Below are 16,295 nucleotides of genomic sequence, written 5' to 3'. Positions count from 1 at the left end.
GAAAACTGTAAAAACTTTCTCAGGTTTTCTCTTGTTATCATTAAATCAGGAATAACACTTTTTTCAGTATTTTGTTTGCTATGGCAAGGAGAGAATTGTCTTTTGGTTAATGCTAATTCTGTCCTCTGGCGAGGTGGGCATTGGTCTCTTTTCCCAAGTAACAAGTGATAGGATGAGAGGAAATGGCTTCAAGTTGAGGCAAGGGAGGTTTAGTTTGAATATTAGGAAATATTTCTTCACTGAGAGGGTTGTCAAGAATTGGAGCAGGCTGCCCAGGGCAGTGGTTAAGTCACCATCCCTGGAGATATTTAAAAGACATGTAGATGTGGTTCTTAGGGACATGGTTTAGTGGTGGACTTGGCAGGGCTGGCTTAATGGTTGAACTCCACGATCGTAAAGGTCTTTTCCAACCTAAATAATCTGATGATCTTCAAGAAGTTATTAAGGCTTCAGGAATGGTGAAAACAGGATGAACGTAATCAGTCTATCAGCTAGACTGATGCAGTACTTACTGTACAACTTAATGTTTTTGCTGGAGCAAACACCAGTTTCTCTTTGCTATCAGTTTCGTAGGTGAAGCCCAGTTTCTGCTGCACTACTGAAAACACCGTGGTTTCCATTGGTTGATAGGGTTGGACCACGTTATGCCCAGGAGACTTGAACTTTGTGTGGATCCAAGGTGGTCAGATTATTAGTTTTCCTCTCAGAATTTGGAGGAGAAATAAACAGTAGGAATCCATGTCATATTAGTGGAAGTAGCAGACAGGAAGAATGCTTTCAGCCAGCCTTGTATAGGGTCCAGCCTGTGATGCTGGTTCTCCTGCTGTTCTCTCTATGGGTGGCTACATTAGATGCTTAGGAGGGCAGCCAAAGCTGCTGGTGAAAAGGTGTTGGGACTGCAGATGTCAGTCTTGGTTTCCTCTTGTAGCTGTGACCTACGGATGAGTGTTTTTCAGAGGCCTGTTCTTAATGTGTTTTAAGAACAATCTCTTCAAATAAGAGATTTTAACTTCGAAGAAGGTTGTGAAGGGGGAAAGAAGACAGATTCTTAGCTGAAGACCTCAGTTTGCATCCCCGAGTTACTTCTGTGCTTTTCCACAGTCCTGGAGTTGTTGGTGAAAGCTGAGAACAGTTTGAACATTAATTAAACTATGAACACGGGAGTCTCGAAAGCAGATGCTGAGCCCTTCCTTCCCTGGAAATTAACATAAATCTTTAAGAAGTAACTTGGGTCTACTAATGTGCCCAGGTCATCACAAGTCTTCCAAGGCACAAGGTGTATTATGGGAGACGACACAAGGTGAGTGCAGAGTGACTTCTCCAGTGACCAAGAGATAGCAGGAGGGATTACCAGAGCTCATGATACTTAAAGACATTGAAAAGATGTATCAAAGAGGAGAGTTCTGGCCTGAATACAACAAAAGCATCACAAAGAGACCTGATCAGAGATCTGAAGGAAGCAATTCCCTGAGCTTTTGGAGGCTTAATGCTTTCACCTATCTTACTGATGTCACGCAGAAATACCGGTGACAAGTTCCTGTGGCCTGAAATTAAATAGAAGCAGCAGACACTGAACACTTGTGAAACTGGGCCAAAAGAGGATGCTGACTGCTAAGTATATCCTCTGAGCAGGTACCGCTAGGTATCACTTCATCTGGCAGGGGAATGGCAGCTATTCATGTGGTAAAAAGTGATGGATGTGAACAGTGTAGCTTCTTTGCACTCAAAAAGCCACAACAGCAATTATGTCTTCTAATGGCAAAGTACTTGTGCATGCTTGATTTGCCTTTTAGTGGAACTGCGGAGTTGTGAATAAATAGCAGTAATTGGAAGCTTGACTCAAGTATTTTCTTGGATAATTGTAATCTTTCAAAAATAACTAAGGTAATTTTCCTAAGGTTTTTTGCACCCATTTGATGTCTGAATGGTGTCTCTTGAATTAGTCAAGAAAAAAGGACTGCTTCTCCAAGGCAGAGGGCCTTGCTTGAGGTGGTTCAGACATTTTCATTTGAACAGTCTGCTAAGACTGCGATTTCTTTCCATCTCTCAAAATCCACCTCCAGTCTGCTCTGCTGCTGCTGTCTTTTCTTACAGGAGCTGTTCTGCCCATGCAAAGCTCTTGCCTTACCTACTCCCCCTCCACCCTGTACCTGATCCTGCAGCAAAGCCAGAGGTTCTGCTAGTTCTTGGTGGCTGCTGTTTGAGGACCAGTGCAACATATGTTTTCTGTGGTTTACTCAAGCATTTTAGTAGTTACTCTTGACAAAGAGCCTGTCATGTCAAATCAGTGATCCAGGGCACTTGTTTAAACTGTTTAAAAATAGCACAAATAAACAGTAAGAATAATAAAAATAAAAGCATAGAAGGAAGTTTTAAAAAGCCTAAATTGTAAAAAACTAAAAACACTCAACACTACATATCAGACTTCCTTTCTTATGTTGATTCAGATGAGGTGTTTATACAACTCTAAAGCATATTTACATATTTAGTATGAGCTGGCAGAGATCCATACATTGTGTTTCATTGTCTGATTTCTTCTTTCTAGATGTTGAGTATTGCGCTTTCAACATATGTTGTGAGCAGTACCCATGACAGTCTGAAGAGCAAACAGGGGTTGCCTATATTGAATCAGATTACTAGCTGGATGACTCTAGGTGAGAACATCTTCCCTCCTGAACTTGTATGCTGATAGTTTGTGGGGTTCGGGGATGGGTGGGAGTGATGACACGTCTTTTATTTGACTAATAGTTCCTCAGTGACTTCACTATTTTTTCCGAAGTGAGGTTTTTTGAGGAATGTGTGAGAAAGTCTTCTAAAATAAGTTTGTAATAGAATGCAAACAACCTTGATTTACAAGTAGCTTTATCTTTTGGGTTTGGGTATTCTGGAAGACCCCTTTTAGGGATGTAGTGGTATAAATTCCCTTTTTGTTTCACTTGGAGCCAGGTAAGGGTGATGTGAGATGTCCTGCAAGCAATCCAGTTAAGCATAGGGAAGTGAGGAAAGGTTGTTGCTGTATTTCAATAGAAACTTGAAGTTGCAGCTGATGGCAGAGACCGTTGGGGTATGGCAGTGTTCTTCAGAGCTGCCTTGCAAAATACCTGTGAGCTAATAATGCTAATGTTATGTTTTATATGTGTTATAACCTAATTATTAAAGGGAAAAAACAATCCATAAATCTATGGATTGTTCACCACACTAGAATTAAAATCTTAGGATGATTAAACAGAGCAAATGTAATTACTACTGCGCTTGTGGAATACAGTAAACCAATACCTTTCATATCTCAGCTGTAAAATAATTTCTGTAGGGTTCCATTAGAAAATATTAAGCATTATTTATCCCTGAGTGATCTGGAACGTGGGATTTGTTCTGGAGCTAAACGTATCCCATGCAAAGATTGATGGCAGCTCTTTGTTTAAATTCCTGGTCTTTACTTCTAGCATAGCTTAATGGAAGAATTATGACTCTTCTTATCTAGTTGCTGGATGTCTTGTGCAGACCTGGACTGGTGACATTGTTTTAACTCAAGCCAGTCTTGTCAGTTTTAGAATGCTGCTTCAGTTTGAGGAAATGGATTCAAGATTAATACAACTGATTGTGATCAGTGCGTGTGTGAGCAGTGCTGTCTTTGTAATGCAGGTGTCTTCGGAGCATTTTACTTTCCATCGTGCTTTTCTAAACTCTTTGTAGGCTACTAAGCTAAGTGGGGATCTCTGTGTGATGACTTCTTTGTAGTTGTAAAGTCGATGAAATCAATGATGTCCTGCTTGGCTTACTGGAGCAGGAATTGAGGGTAAAGGTTATCTTTCTCTCCTGTGTAAGGGTGAGAAAAAAACATTTTTCATCTAAGATGATTTGGGCAGTCAGAGAGGTCTAAAGTTATGAGGAAAAAGTATATTAGAAATTCTCGTTGCTGTGGGTGATGTTTCTATGATGAAAAATAAAGCTAACAGTGAAGTAAACTGTATATACCCAGAAAGTCTACTTGCTGCCACAGTAGTATTGAATATTTTAGCAAAGTCTTTCAGACTGGAAGTAATCATTTTAAGTGAATGTGATATACAGGGTAGGAGCTTTATGTACTTGCTGAAGTTGCTCTAAATAATTAAACACAGAACTAAGCAAGTAAAAAGCTAAGGCATCCAAAAACATTTCCTCAGTACTCCTGTTGGAGAGAAGTGCCATGTCACTACCATAACCACAACCAGCATCTGCCTTGTCACTAGTGTGTACCACAAATATGGCACCATAAGAACTAAGGTACCAAGCTTTACTGTAGCTTTTCCAAGTTGGTGGCATTACAGGTGGTCAAACTCCTCTTTTTTTTGCTTAGTTCTGGAAGAATGGCACTGTTGCTTACTGAACTCTCATTACGCACTTCTGTGTGTATTCATATAACCAGAAACACACAGTTATCAGTATTTATATATCATAACAAATAATTATTGACAATAATAGATAATTAGTGATGGGTAAGTTTCTGCAGGCCTGTGTCCAGCTGGCTTTAGGTGTTACACAGTGTGGTTCATGCACTGGATGTTAAGCACAAACGTAGAGGTAAAACCAGGAGGCATAAAGTTAGTCCAGCTTCTTCCCATGTTCTTCAGAACCATCTTTATGTTAAGAGATATTTCTAAATAAATGTTTATTAGATTTCCACTGATCTAAACTTTAAAACATATCATAGCAACCTGCCAAATTTTGAGGAATTTAGTGTCACAACTGGGTGGGAGGGACACATAGAAATTTGTATAGGTCAGCCAGAAACCTGCAGGCCTTTTGATAGTTAATACCTGATGTGTCACATCAGAGATGGAGGGGAAAGGCTAATTATTACCTACCAGCCACTCATCTGTTCTCATCTGTGATTGCGCTCAGAAAGTGATAAACTTCTGATGTGCTGAGTGTCATTCACAGAGGCCAGTTGCCATGCTGAATTGCTTTCTAGCTGTTCTGACTTGCAGTGACATCCCTGGAGTTCGTGCTTGAGCTGGGCCCTCAAGCCTCAAGTAGAGAAAGCTACAGGTGATGCTGAAAGGCTGGAGCACCCTTGAAACGAAGTCATTTGTTCTGTAATTGTAGCAGTGACCAAGGCTGAAAGCCAGGAAGTAAAACATACTAACCACGGATTTTAGAAACAGACTCATCTCTCTTGCATGATATGCTTACTATAAATATTAATTTCTACTGTGACAGTAAGCACAAGTGAGCACTTTCCATATATTATAGTTTCATTTCTGTTCCTTAATAGAGTGATTAATAATTATGACTTGCTGTTGATGGAGTCTTTGAATGATTCAGTAATGAGGGCGCTATACTACAACGAAGAATCACACCAATGTTATTTGTCAGCGCACTTCTTTATAAACACATACAAAATTCATATTAAAAAAATCGGGTTTAAAGACTAATTCACAACAATGCTTTTCCTTCTCCCTTTCCTCGCCTCAAGCACTGGCCACTTTTCCTCTGCTTTTCTTCCTCTTTACTCCCTCTTCCAGTAGCCCATTTCCTCTCTTTCCGATTTTCCTTACCTCCTGCAAACTGTTGGGCCCTGTCCTCACCTGCAGAAGTTTCCTAGCTGGAGTCATCTCTTTAGGGGCAACACAGACTCTACTAACTGGGGCTGACCGGACAGTTGAGCAATGGACTGCACTAAGGAGCAGCATGTAACTCTTAAGAATCCCACACCTGTGTCAGAGAGATGCATTACGCATTGAAGTCAAGAGGCACGAATCATCACATATAGGTCCCCTGTAGTTCCTTAAACATTCCTGTTTTAAAACTTTCAAGTAGAGAAGCTAATAAGTTGATAGTTTCTGTACTTTACTTAGCAGTGTTTTCAGTTACACCTCAAAATGTTGCAGGTTTCCTAATCTAATCCAATGGAGCAGTGGCTCTGTAACTGTGGTAACTGATGGCCAGAGGTCATCAGGGCCATAGTAAGTGGTTCTCAGAGTAGTATTAAACAGTCAAACTTGACTATTTTTTGGGGTAGTGCTTCTGCATCTTCTGAAGGACTTACTGACATCAGTTCATGAGAAATTGTAAAGGCTGTGAGGTAGAAAGCCAGGGAATTAAAATGATAGACAACTGAAATTACTTTTGATAAATATTAAGCATTCCAAACATTGGGTTTTCTTTAGCAAAAGTAACTTCTGAAAACAGAAGGGCATATATGACCGGTATTGAGTTTCTGTACAAAAAGTGTCAAGATTTGAAGAATGTTGTCTTGTTACTAAGGTCGAAATGTTTTGCACGTAGTGACCAATGGATCTTTTTTTTTTATTGCAGTTTCTTCCTCGGTGCTGCCGTTACTGAGCCCCACGTTTCTCTTCCAGCGACTGTTCAGCATAGTGCTCTCCCTGATGTCTACCTACCTGCTCCTCAGCACAGGGTACTTCTCTCTTATTCTGTTTGATTGGTCTGACAGATGGAAATCAAAGGCTAAACATCAAACTGCTGAATCTCATGAACATTTTTGTTAAAAGTGTAATGTGCTTCCAACTGTAGTCTCACCATTTATCTCTTTGCTTAGTTTCCTAAATAAAATTTATGGGGTATTTCCATATTCCTCCTTGTATTATAAACACTGGTTTTTTCACATTCCTTTCAGCTAGACCAAACTGTGACTGGAAGGGTTTGTATTCAATCTTGCACCAGAGTAACACAATGGTTAAGTTTGTTTTATGTTGTTTCAGCATTTGCTTTTCTGCTTGCAAACAAAAGGAAATAACTTCTTTCCCAGCTGCTCAGCGCTGATATCTAGTTATGGCTAAAATGCCATGTGACAGGAAACAGGTAGCCCTAAAATGAGGGGGAAATTTATTCACAGAGATTTTCATGAACATAATTTTTTTCAAAGGGATGCTAGTCCTTATAAACAGTAGGGCTTGCTTCTTTTTGGATGAAAGACAACTCCTCAGAGCTTGTAAATGAAGAAAACGCTGTCAGCCAACCATTTTTTTTCCTACACTCAGTATCTCTTAAGAGCATACTTAATGAGGAATATAGGAACCATTCCTTCCGCCTCCCCTCCCACTTATTCTCTGGATTTAATTACACTGGAAAATTTAGTGGTATAAAATATGTTGCAGCAGACATTTTGCAATCGCTGCCTCTTGCGGATACTCTCATTTTGGATGAAGCACATTTTTTAATTTTTATTTTTATTTTAAATATCCTGCCTCCCCTTCCCTCTTCCCCACTAAGATTTTGATCTTAATTTTACTTCTGTCCACACACACACTATTACATTCAACCTTCTTAGTCCTGGCTATTGGATAAAGTATGAATGTTGTTCTCTCTGAGGCTGGCAACCTCCCTGTTTGTATTTTGGCCCTGGACCAGACCATTTAAACACTGACAGCTCTCTACTGTCTTCCTACAATGATCAGAGACACCCAACAAATTTTGGAACAATTCTTTCAAAACAAAACAAACAAAAGCCACACACACACAAAAAAAACCCCAAAAAACCAACAAACCCCAAAACAACCAATCATTGCAAAAACAAGGCGCTCCATGCCAGGAGTATCCGGTGTTTCTGTCTTCAGTGCTCTGTTATACCATGTAATGATAACTTACTGTGTTGCACACATAATTACAGCACCTCTCTGGGTGCAATTAAGTGGAAGTGTTGATGCCAGCTGAAGAGCGTGGTTGCATACAGCCATTTGTCACTGACTCAGTTGAAGACATTAAATTTATAGGCAAGTGTAGAGTGTTGTGAGAATTGCAGGTCCTTTCATTAGAGACAACCCAACCATTGTTGTCTTCGTGTTTAACTGCTTGTCATTCTGATAATTAAGGCAGAAATGTCTATCCAAAATGTATCATTCCAGTTTGAAACTGCTTTGTAGCTACACTGTTGGGGAGGCACAACAGAAACACTACCAAGATTAACTGCAATGGTTTTCTCAGTTTAAGACAAGTAAGTGTGTGTCCACGGGGAGAGGGGGGAAGGCAAAAATTTAAAGTCTTGTCACTATTAGTGTCACAGTCAGTGTCAATGTTATAATTTTACCCTGAAAGAAAAAAAAACCCAAAACTGAGAGGCACTGTGAATTGCAACTGAGATGTAGAGACAAGGAAAAATTAGTATTATTCAATGACAATCTACACCCCTAAGTTATCTAAGGGTTTTAATCTCTCACATAAGTACACTCATAGTTTGCTCGCTCTGAGTGCTGTTGGAGCCAGAAGTACTCCTCTGAGACAGGGGGTGTAGCTAGAACAGTTTAGCAGCCTTGGTTAGAGTGTGCCTTGGTGCTGCTATTGCAATGAATTGCTATATAATGAAGAAAAGGACTCTTCAGTGAAATGCAACGTTCTTTGTATTTAACAGATTCCTCTCTCCTTGGAACTAGACTGAGATCACCAGAATGAGCTTGATTAGGACCTAGAGAAACACAAGTCACTGCCTAGGCTGGACTGTAACCCCTCAGTTCCAAGTAGCTCTTATAAAATTTTCCATTTTGCAGAAAATGGGTGCCAAATATGATTCTTTTTTTTTTCCCGTGCTTCTTTTTAGTTTTATCCCAGTTTTGTTAAAGTTAATCATGACACAGAGGGCCCTCATCCATTTTTGTGGTAGCCATCAAGTGAGAAAATGGGTGTGCAACATGACAAAGCTGATGCAGCCTCTGTTTCTCCTACTTTTACTATGTAATTACTGTATGACTTCAAATTTTGGCCAGCCAACTGTGGGTGCTCCTTAGAAATGGGGAGAGAAGGGTGAGAATGCCACTAAGTCTTTACTATATAATTTGTGTGAAGAAAAAAGTAAAGCAGCATGTCAGTATTTGATGTTAAATAGTTGTTAGTGACTGCACTGACTATGATTATTATGCACTCTTCAGGTATGAAGCTCTGTTTCCACTGGTGCTGTCTAGTTTGATGTTTGTGTGGATAAATATGGAGCAAGAAGCACTTCAGCACTATGGTCTTTCAGGCAAATCAAAGGTAACAGCTCCAGATAGCTATATCAGGTTAATGATCAACTTTATCTCTTTTTTTCCTTGAGGGTGTAATAAATATTCTGAGTGGTTTTCACAGAACAACACTTTGCATTCCTTTAAGTTTGGGAAGCCAGTATCAGATATTTTATGAAATAGGAATATGACCTTGTAAGAGACATTTATGTTATTGAAGATATTTCACATCAGAGCCATTTCTAGAAATGCAGGAAATCAGTTTGACTTAGCGGTATGTTCTGTAGGCTACAAAACTCTGTTACCAAGTGTAGTGCTAATTCAACGTAAGGCATGGTAGCTCTTCAGAATAAATACAACGTCACTGTACTTTTTTTATTCTGATGGCAGAACCATGAGTGAGAGGCTGAAAAGAAATAATTTTATTTCTGAAATAACCCATAGGAAATACCAGAAATCTGAAGTTTGACTTTGTCCTGCCATTCCTTCTTCAAGGACAGAGTTTTAGTTCTGATTAGAGAAACAACAAGCCAGAGATTAGCTTGGAACTAGCACCTTCTCGGATTTGCCTGGAGAGGGAGTTTTGTCATCACCGCAACTTCTTTCCCCTTAAAATTTAGTATCTTGTCAGCAATTTTCAAAGCCCATGCTGCTCACACTGCTATTATTTAGCATTTAGATTAGGTGAAGGGTTTAACAAACTCTGGCTATGCCATTGATTCGGTTAGATCCGAAGTGCTGGTTGCAGAGCTGCCTGGGTGCTCAGAGCCAGGCAGGTGTGCTGCACAGCTCGCTCCTGATTCTCCCAAATGTGCTGTCCGTGGTGCAGGTCACAGAGAACCTTGGTACAGATGCATGGAGGTGGCCAGAGGAACAATAACGCTTATCCCTGCTTCCCGTTTTTCGGATAGAAAGATCGTCTCTAGGATGCCCGTTAACATATGCCACAAAGTAAATGTTGTATTACAAAATCCAGCTCAGTTCTCTGTAAGATTATTTTTAATTAATGTTGTCAGTGTTGAATGTCTGTTACTTGGATCTTTTCCCTGGTGAAAAGGAGTTCATTGACCTCTTAAACTCCATGAAGACAATTTCTCTTCAGGTCAAGTGATACTGTGCTGAGAACTGAGTGAAGGAGATGAATGTCTTGGTGTTCTCACTTGCTACATAAGTCAGCTGAGGATAATTACAGTCTTTGTATTTCTGTGGGTCTTTATCCACATGCTCATGTGAGCAGTGAAAGTGCATGTGTGTAGGAGGAATATTTATGATGAAAGAAGATGATGGTAAGTCTAAGGCACAGAGGTTCATTTTTAGTGTAGATAACAGTGGAAGCTCCAGTGTTCATTGGATCATCTCACTTGTACAATATTCCAGCAGATTCATTAAAGTATCATGAAAATATGGGAAAGGTTTGCAGTCCTCATCATAATACTACTCTAATAACAGCTGATAGGGAAGTAGGTTTATTTCCCATTCACGGCAGTAAAAATATGGTGGCTCTATCAAAGTAAATCAGTTGATAGTCAGTATTAATTTCTTCTGCTGTCTTTCCAGCTTGCTGTTTTCAACTTTGCCTATGCCACTGATATAACTCGGTTTCGACAGCTCCACCTAGATGACGTCCGCAGATCATACTTCTTTGTATCCTTTTGCCGGTTGCTGTATTCCAGGGAAAAGATGGGTTTGTTTCAAAAGGCCCTGCAATCAAAATTTGTAGCCTGGTAGCCACTGGAAAGCGGGAGCTGGTGAAGATGATTTGACTAATTTTGCTCAAAAGGCAATGGTCTTGTACATTATGTTTTTTTGATAAAGTAGTAAAAAATTCAGTATAAACTGCACTGTTTTAGAATCTGGTTCCTTGGCCCCTTTTCAAAATTTGGTCTCTTATGACCATTACAGCTGAGGTAGACTTCCTTCTGAAACGTCCTGTTTTCAGTTTGGTTTTGTTGTATTACATTTTGGCTGGAGGGAACTCATTCAAGCTTCACAAATCAGTTAGAAAAGGTGATACTGACTGAAGTTATTCTCATGTTCTCATTTTTAAAGTATGGCAGCGTGTTAGGAAGATTATGTTAGGGGGCAAGCATTGGCCATGGCCAGGCAGATAAGGAGAGTTCCAGTAGACTCTTAGTGAAATGTGTTCCCAGTATCTGACTTAGAATTATTTATATCACACATGGTTTCTGCTGTTAGAAATTATATGGGCTTGTAGGGAAGAGTTGTTTGTTCATTAACATAGCAGTTACTTTGCATTACTATAACTGAAACTACAGCTGATTATTTTTTATAACACTGTACAGACTTAGTGATGGTGTCATTTTTCTCCTCCATCATGGGACTGCAGCTAAGTGAGATGTATTTGGCAGCAAGGGTGATGGGTATGCAAGTGGGAGAGAAATTATGACCCAGTCTGGGACATGCAGGTTTCTAGTGCAGGTGGATTACTGTAGCTGGAGCTAGGGAGGGAGTCTGTCAATACTGGTTCCTGCAAAAGCAGGCATTGTAGTTTGTAGAATAACTAAAGCTGAGAGGGTGGAACACAGTCGCAGAGTTTGTGCTGTTGGAATTTGGGACAATGCTGTTGGATGCTGGGAATCTGCAGCAGAGGAAGTGTGGCAGATCCCTCATTAAGAAGACAGTTCAGCGCTAAGGAAGGAGGCAGAACAATTTGCCAGGAGTTGAATGTTTGTGTGTTTCCTTTAGAAAAACAGATGAGACCCCTTGCAGTAAATTTATTTCATTTGCTATTTTGCCAAAAAATAAGCTAACTTTTGGTAAAGCTGCTGCTGTCTGTCAGATGCTAAAAATTAGCCAAAACAAAAATCAAACGATCTAATTGTATTTTTTTAACACTCCAACACAGTACCACTTCAATCTAACACTTGAATGTAGCATTACTTTAATCTCAACTTAATCTGAAACACTTCGATGTATTTTGTTCAGCTCCTGAAAAAATACACAATTTCACATTTAGAAATAGTAGTATTAGAAGAGAAACCTTTTCTGGTAGAGCAGTCACATTGCAACTATGACCTTGTCAGCTATATATCTTAAGATTGTCTCTAGGTTCCTATGCAGGGCCCCAGAGTCAGCATGTGCTGAGACCTTATACCCTGATCTTCCAGAAGAAGATTCGCGTTGCTTACGCTTAGCATTTTGATTAGACCTATGTGCTACTGGCTTTTTTTGTTTGCTTTTATGGCAGAACTGTTGTTCTTATAAACCTTAACTGGCAGAACTGCGCTGTGCTGTTAGACTGCTGTGTTACTAAACTTGAAATGATGTGATACTCTTGGGAAGCATAATTTCTTTAGTTATGCTGACCTAATCCTTCCAAAAGATTGCATGTGGAATCCCAATGATTCTGCTGAACAGTTGGTAGCAAGTTGTTTATGCAGGAGCTCTAACAGGAGTGGAAGGACCAGAGGGGGCTCTGGCAACAGCAGCCATCATCACTGACTAACCCTCTGCGTGATGCAAAAAAAGCAGTTAAAAACCATTTTTGTCCAAAGAGTTGGGAGCTACAGGGAGCCCCAAGGAGCTCAGGACATAGAATAATATCTTTCATGTGCCCATAGAGCAGCAAGTGTTGTACCTAGATGGAAAGGGTAGGGTTTATCCAAAACCTTCCAGCTATACAGGTACTGCAAGTGTTGTCCTCCTTCCCTCAAGTAAGGAAAAAAACCTGGGAGTCCCGTGTTGGAGTGGATAGACTTGCCATAACCTTTGGACAACAAACCTATGGGCGGGATAGCCTAGGAACCTTTAGGCTTCTTTCATAGCCAATTACCTCTTCCACAGTCAGTCCCTCAATAAAGCCATCTCTTTTGGTGTGCAGTACACATGCATTGTTGTTACTTTCTGCAAGAGCATGTGTGTTTAAATGTGCAGCTGGGATTGTGGTCCAGGGATGTTCCTATCTTGCTGCTGAGGGGCCAAGAAAAAAAAAGCTGCACCTCTCTGGTGGGACCTCAGGACAGGCTCTAAGATCTTATCCAGGCAGTCTCTGTCTTTTAAAAACTTAAGAGATTGGTGTAGTCGTGTGTGAAATCTTGGGTAGAGCTAGACAATGCCTCAGGGTTCTTAATGCAGTGTAAAGCTGTAATAGCGGGTCAGCTTCTTGTAGTTTCATGATAGGATTTGGAAAGTAAATTGGAATGAAGGGGGGAAACTGCGGCATTTGTCTTACTGCAACCATTTCTGTCATGTATTTTCCTTAAATACATCTAGGTTTTCTTCATAGTGACAGCCTTTTTTGGCACTGGAAACATAGCTTCTGTTAACAGGTAAATTTTATTCATTGATTTGAGATACAGGGTATAAAACACAGGGTTCTTCCTGCAGTTAGTGTACTAAACATGAATTTAGTTAGAAAAATCACAGCAGCAGAATTAAAGCAATAGTCAGTAGAATAACGATAACTGACTTTGTTTCCACTCTCTGTAACATGTTCCTTAAGAGCCTGTGCTTGTTGGTTACGAGGTTGTCTCAATTTCCATTAGAAGTTATTGGCAGCATGAGCAGAGAAAGCTCGGCTGCTCACCAGCAGTGTGGCATCTCGCAAGACAGGAGCAGAGAAAAATTGTTGAGAAAGAAAAGTGAGGTATGCAGTTCCTGCTAATTTAATATTTGAGTGAGAGAAGAGAAAGTTAGAAGCCTTGTTTAAAAATGTGTATACGCCCGCTGTGTTACAGTGGTTTCTTTAATGGAAAATGCCATTTCAATGATACGTTGTAATTTCTTTTCATGTTTCTCTAGTTTTGATCCTGCTTCTGTCTATTGTTTCTTGACTGTGTTCAGTCCCTTCGTAATGGGAGGCTTGCTTGTGCTGAAGGTTAGTAATCTTACCTTAGTGAAATTTGCTCAAAGAACTGTTTAATAAATAAAGTATCGCACACGCAGTTGTTCCTTTGCAATTTACAAAAACATATATATGTATCTGAGCTTCATTAGCCACCCAACCATGTGTGAAGCTTTCAGCCATTGTAGTGTTTCTAGAGACAGATCCTTCTGCTTCCCAAAAGAGAGAAGCTGAAGTGCATGGAAGTATAATGTAACTGCATTAGATCAGTTTATTGTATTAAAATGCCAATTTTTAATGTTGAAAAGACTTAAATTATTTTTGAAATTATAAGCTTTCCCTATAGTGTAATATCTACAGAAACATTGAGGATATATTTATTCTATTAGCTCCATCTTCATTACATTAAGTACAGGCTTTGAATGCTCTACTGATTAGGTTATCATTGTATGATTAATGTTATTTTTTATATTTTTTAATAATCTGTCAAAGGTTGGATTGCACTTGTTTGCAGTCAAGGTGTAGGAGCTCTTTTCTAAGATTTGAGTAAAGGGTCTGCCAGAGGGGTAAAGAGGCAAACAGGTAGGGAGATGTGGAATTTATGGATTATTGCTAAAATAAGCAGTATTTCCTCTGCCTTTCTGCTTGTGCCCCAGAGAAAGCAGATTTAAGTTACAGGTATACTGTGTTATACTGCAGGACATAAGTTGATAATGCAGACCTTCTGGATGTGAGAAACCAGGTTTTAGCAATGCATTTACACTACTAATTTAAGGATTACAAGTCAACTTTGGAAAGAGAAAAAGGCAACATTCCTGTTTCTAACTTGTTTGTTTGTTTTGTTCTTAATTTACTGAATTTTTTACATTTGCTTGACTTGCCCTGGGGGGGGGGGCAGTATGATCCTTGTTTTAATGAATATATTCTATATTCAGATTTTTCTGTGGTTGAGGTGACATTGTCCCATTACACTTGGAGCTCTGCAACATGTCACTTGAGATACTGGACCTGAATTGTTCTGTCTTCTAGCCTTGTTGAAGCATTTATCACTAGTGCTAAACTGGATAAATGAAGTGAGGATCATTAATGTGTTTTAATTATAGTTTTCTGTGTTGCCTCATGGCTTATTTCACTGCAGTTCAGCTATGACCATGGAAGGGGGTTTTTATTCATTTAGTAAATGTGCTTCCTGCAAAATGAGTTTCTACCCTTTCTTGCCAATATTTTATTTTTGTAAAACACACATTCTGTGTTAATTTCAAAAGCAGGAAAATGTTTCTACAACCTGCCAGGTTGTTTTGTAAATATGGCTATAAACCAAAATGTAGCTTGTGTTTTGAACAGGTTGTAATCCCATTTGTTCTGGTATCGTGTGCTTTTGAAGCTGTTCAAGTCACAACACAGTTATCTTCTAAGAGGTACAGTAAATGCTATGTTTCTGGTATTAGTAAGGGTTTCAAATATATTTTGCAAGAACTCAGAGTTGTCAGATCTTAATCAAAATTTTTTTTAAAAGTAGATCAAATTGTTACTTTTGTTATTAAATTTTGAGGGTTTCTTGCAAGCTCAGGACTTCTTTTCTAAGTGATAAATGAATATAAATGGAAGCATTGGCCCTGTCTGAAACAATCAGATATTTAATATTCTTTGTTGACAATACACAGGAGCACTTTTTCCTTCATAATGTAGAAAAATGAGCAGAATTTAAAGCCTGATTTTTGTTTTATATTGCATCTTTACCTACAGTATATTATTTTTAAAATAACCCATTTATAATGTAACCAATTTATAGCTTTGTAGCACTGACCTCACCACAAATAGCATTTGAAAAAAAAAAAAAACCAGGCTAGATGCCCTTCCACTGCAGTTGTTCCTGCATGTCTTCAGTATTACAGATTTTTTGCAGTAGGACTAGATGGCTGCCAGTCCTTTCCACATCTCTAAAGACTTCTCAGAGAAGATGTGGGATGGGTGCCCAGCCTTGCAGGCTGCTGTATCCAGATTTGAAACGCCCTCACGCTTTTCACTGTCTCAGGGTTTTTATTTTTTTTAACTGTTAGCACTCCCCACTCCCTACCCCTTTCAGTGGACCCAGTGCACATGACTGAATCCTCTGCTCATCGTGTGAGATTATAGATGGTGCTGAGACAGAGCAGGTCCCAGTCAGCCACACGATTTTGAGTCTGTCACTGTGGGATGTTGTGTGGGGTAGACCAAAAGTCTTGCTGTCGGTGACAGGAGGATCGCAGGGACTCTGTCCTGCATATTGCTCAACTGAGCAGGAGGAAGCTGCCCTTGCTCCATGTGTTGCCCTCTGCCTTTCTGTTTGCTTTCATCCTGCCTGTTGTCTCCTTACACACCGCTACCCAGTACTAGCAAGGGACAGGGCAGCCCCAAATCTGTTGTCTTGTTTGAGGAGCAGCACAAGGGACACCATCCCTTTTACCTTCTCTGCCTTGGCTTGTGTGCAGCATGCTTTGGGCTGTCCCTGCACCCCCAAGGGAGGGTATTTGTCCACCTTGCTAAGGCTTATACAAGAGCAGGGCTGCATTGAG

The 16,295-nt window shown here is 39.8% G+C and overlaps 1 protein-coding gene across 7 annotated transcripts in view; it reads left to right on the top strand.

Moving 5' to 3' along the window:
• Positions 1-16,295, top strand: part of PIGN (phosphatidylinositol glycan anchor biosynthesis class N) — a 106,961-nt gene that overhangs the window by 79,493 nt on the left and 11,173 nt on the right. For 6 of the 7 annotated variants that reach the window (XM_056331326.1, XM_056331328.1, XM_056331331.1 and 3 more), the window contains 7 exons: positions 2,546-2,654; positions 6,298-6,400; positions 8,865-8,967; positions 10,494-10,580; positions 13,170-13,225; positions 13,698-13,773; positions 15,085-15,158. In XM_056331326.1, the coding sequence (XP_056187301.1) occupies positions 2,546-2,654; positions 6,298-6,400; positions 8,865-8,967; positions 10,494-10,580; positions 13,170-13,225; positions 13,698-13,773; positions 15,085-15,158 (608 nt within the window). Of the gene's footprint in view, positions 1-2,545; positions 2,655-6,297; positions 6,401-8,864; positions 8,968-10,493; positions 10,581-13,169; positions 13,226-13,697; positions 13,774-15,068; positions 15,159-16,295 lie in introns of all 7 variants that reach the window. The other variant, XR_008820710.1, reaches the window with a different exon arrangement.

This window comes from Falco biarmicus, chromosome 3 (genome assembly GCF_023638135.1).
Source record: "Falco biarmicus isolate bFalBia1 chromosome 3, bFalBia1.pri, whole genome shotgun sequence".
Lineage (NCBI taxonomy): Eukaryota > Metazoa > Chordata > Aves > Falconiformes > Falconidae > Falco > Falco biarmicus.
The sequence above is the reverse complement of the archived record's forward strand: the minus strand, read 5'-3'. Positions and strand labels throughout refer to the sequence as shown.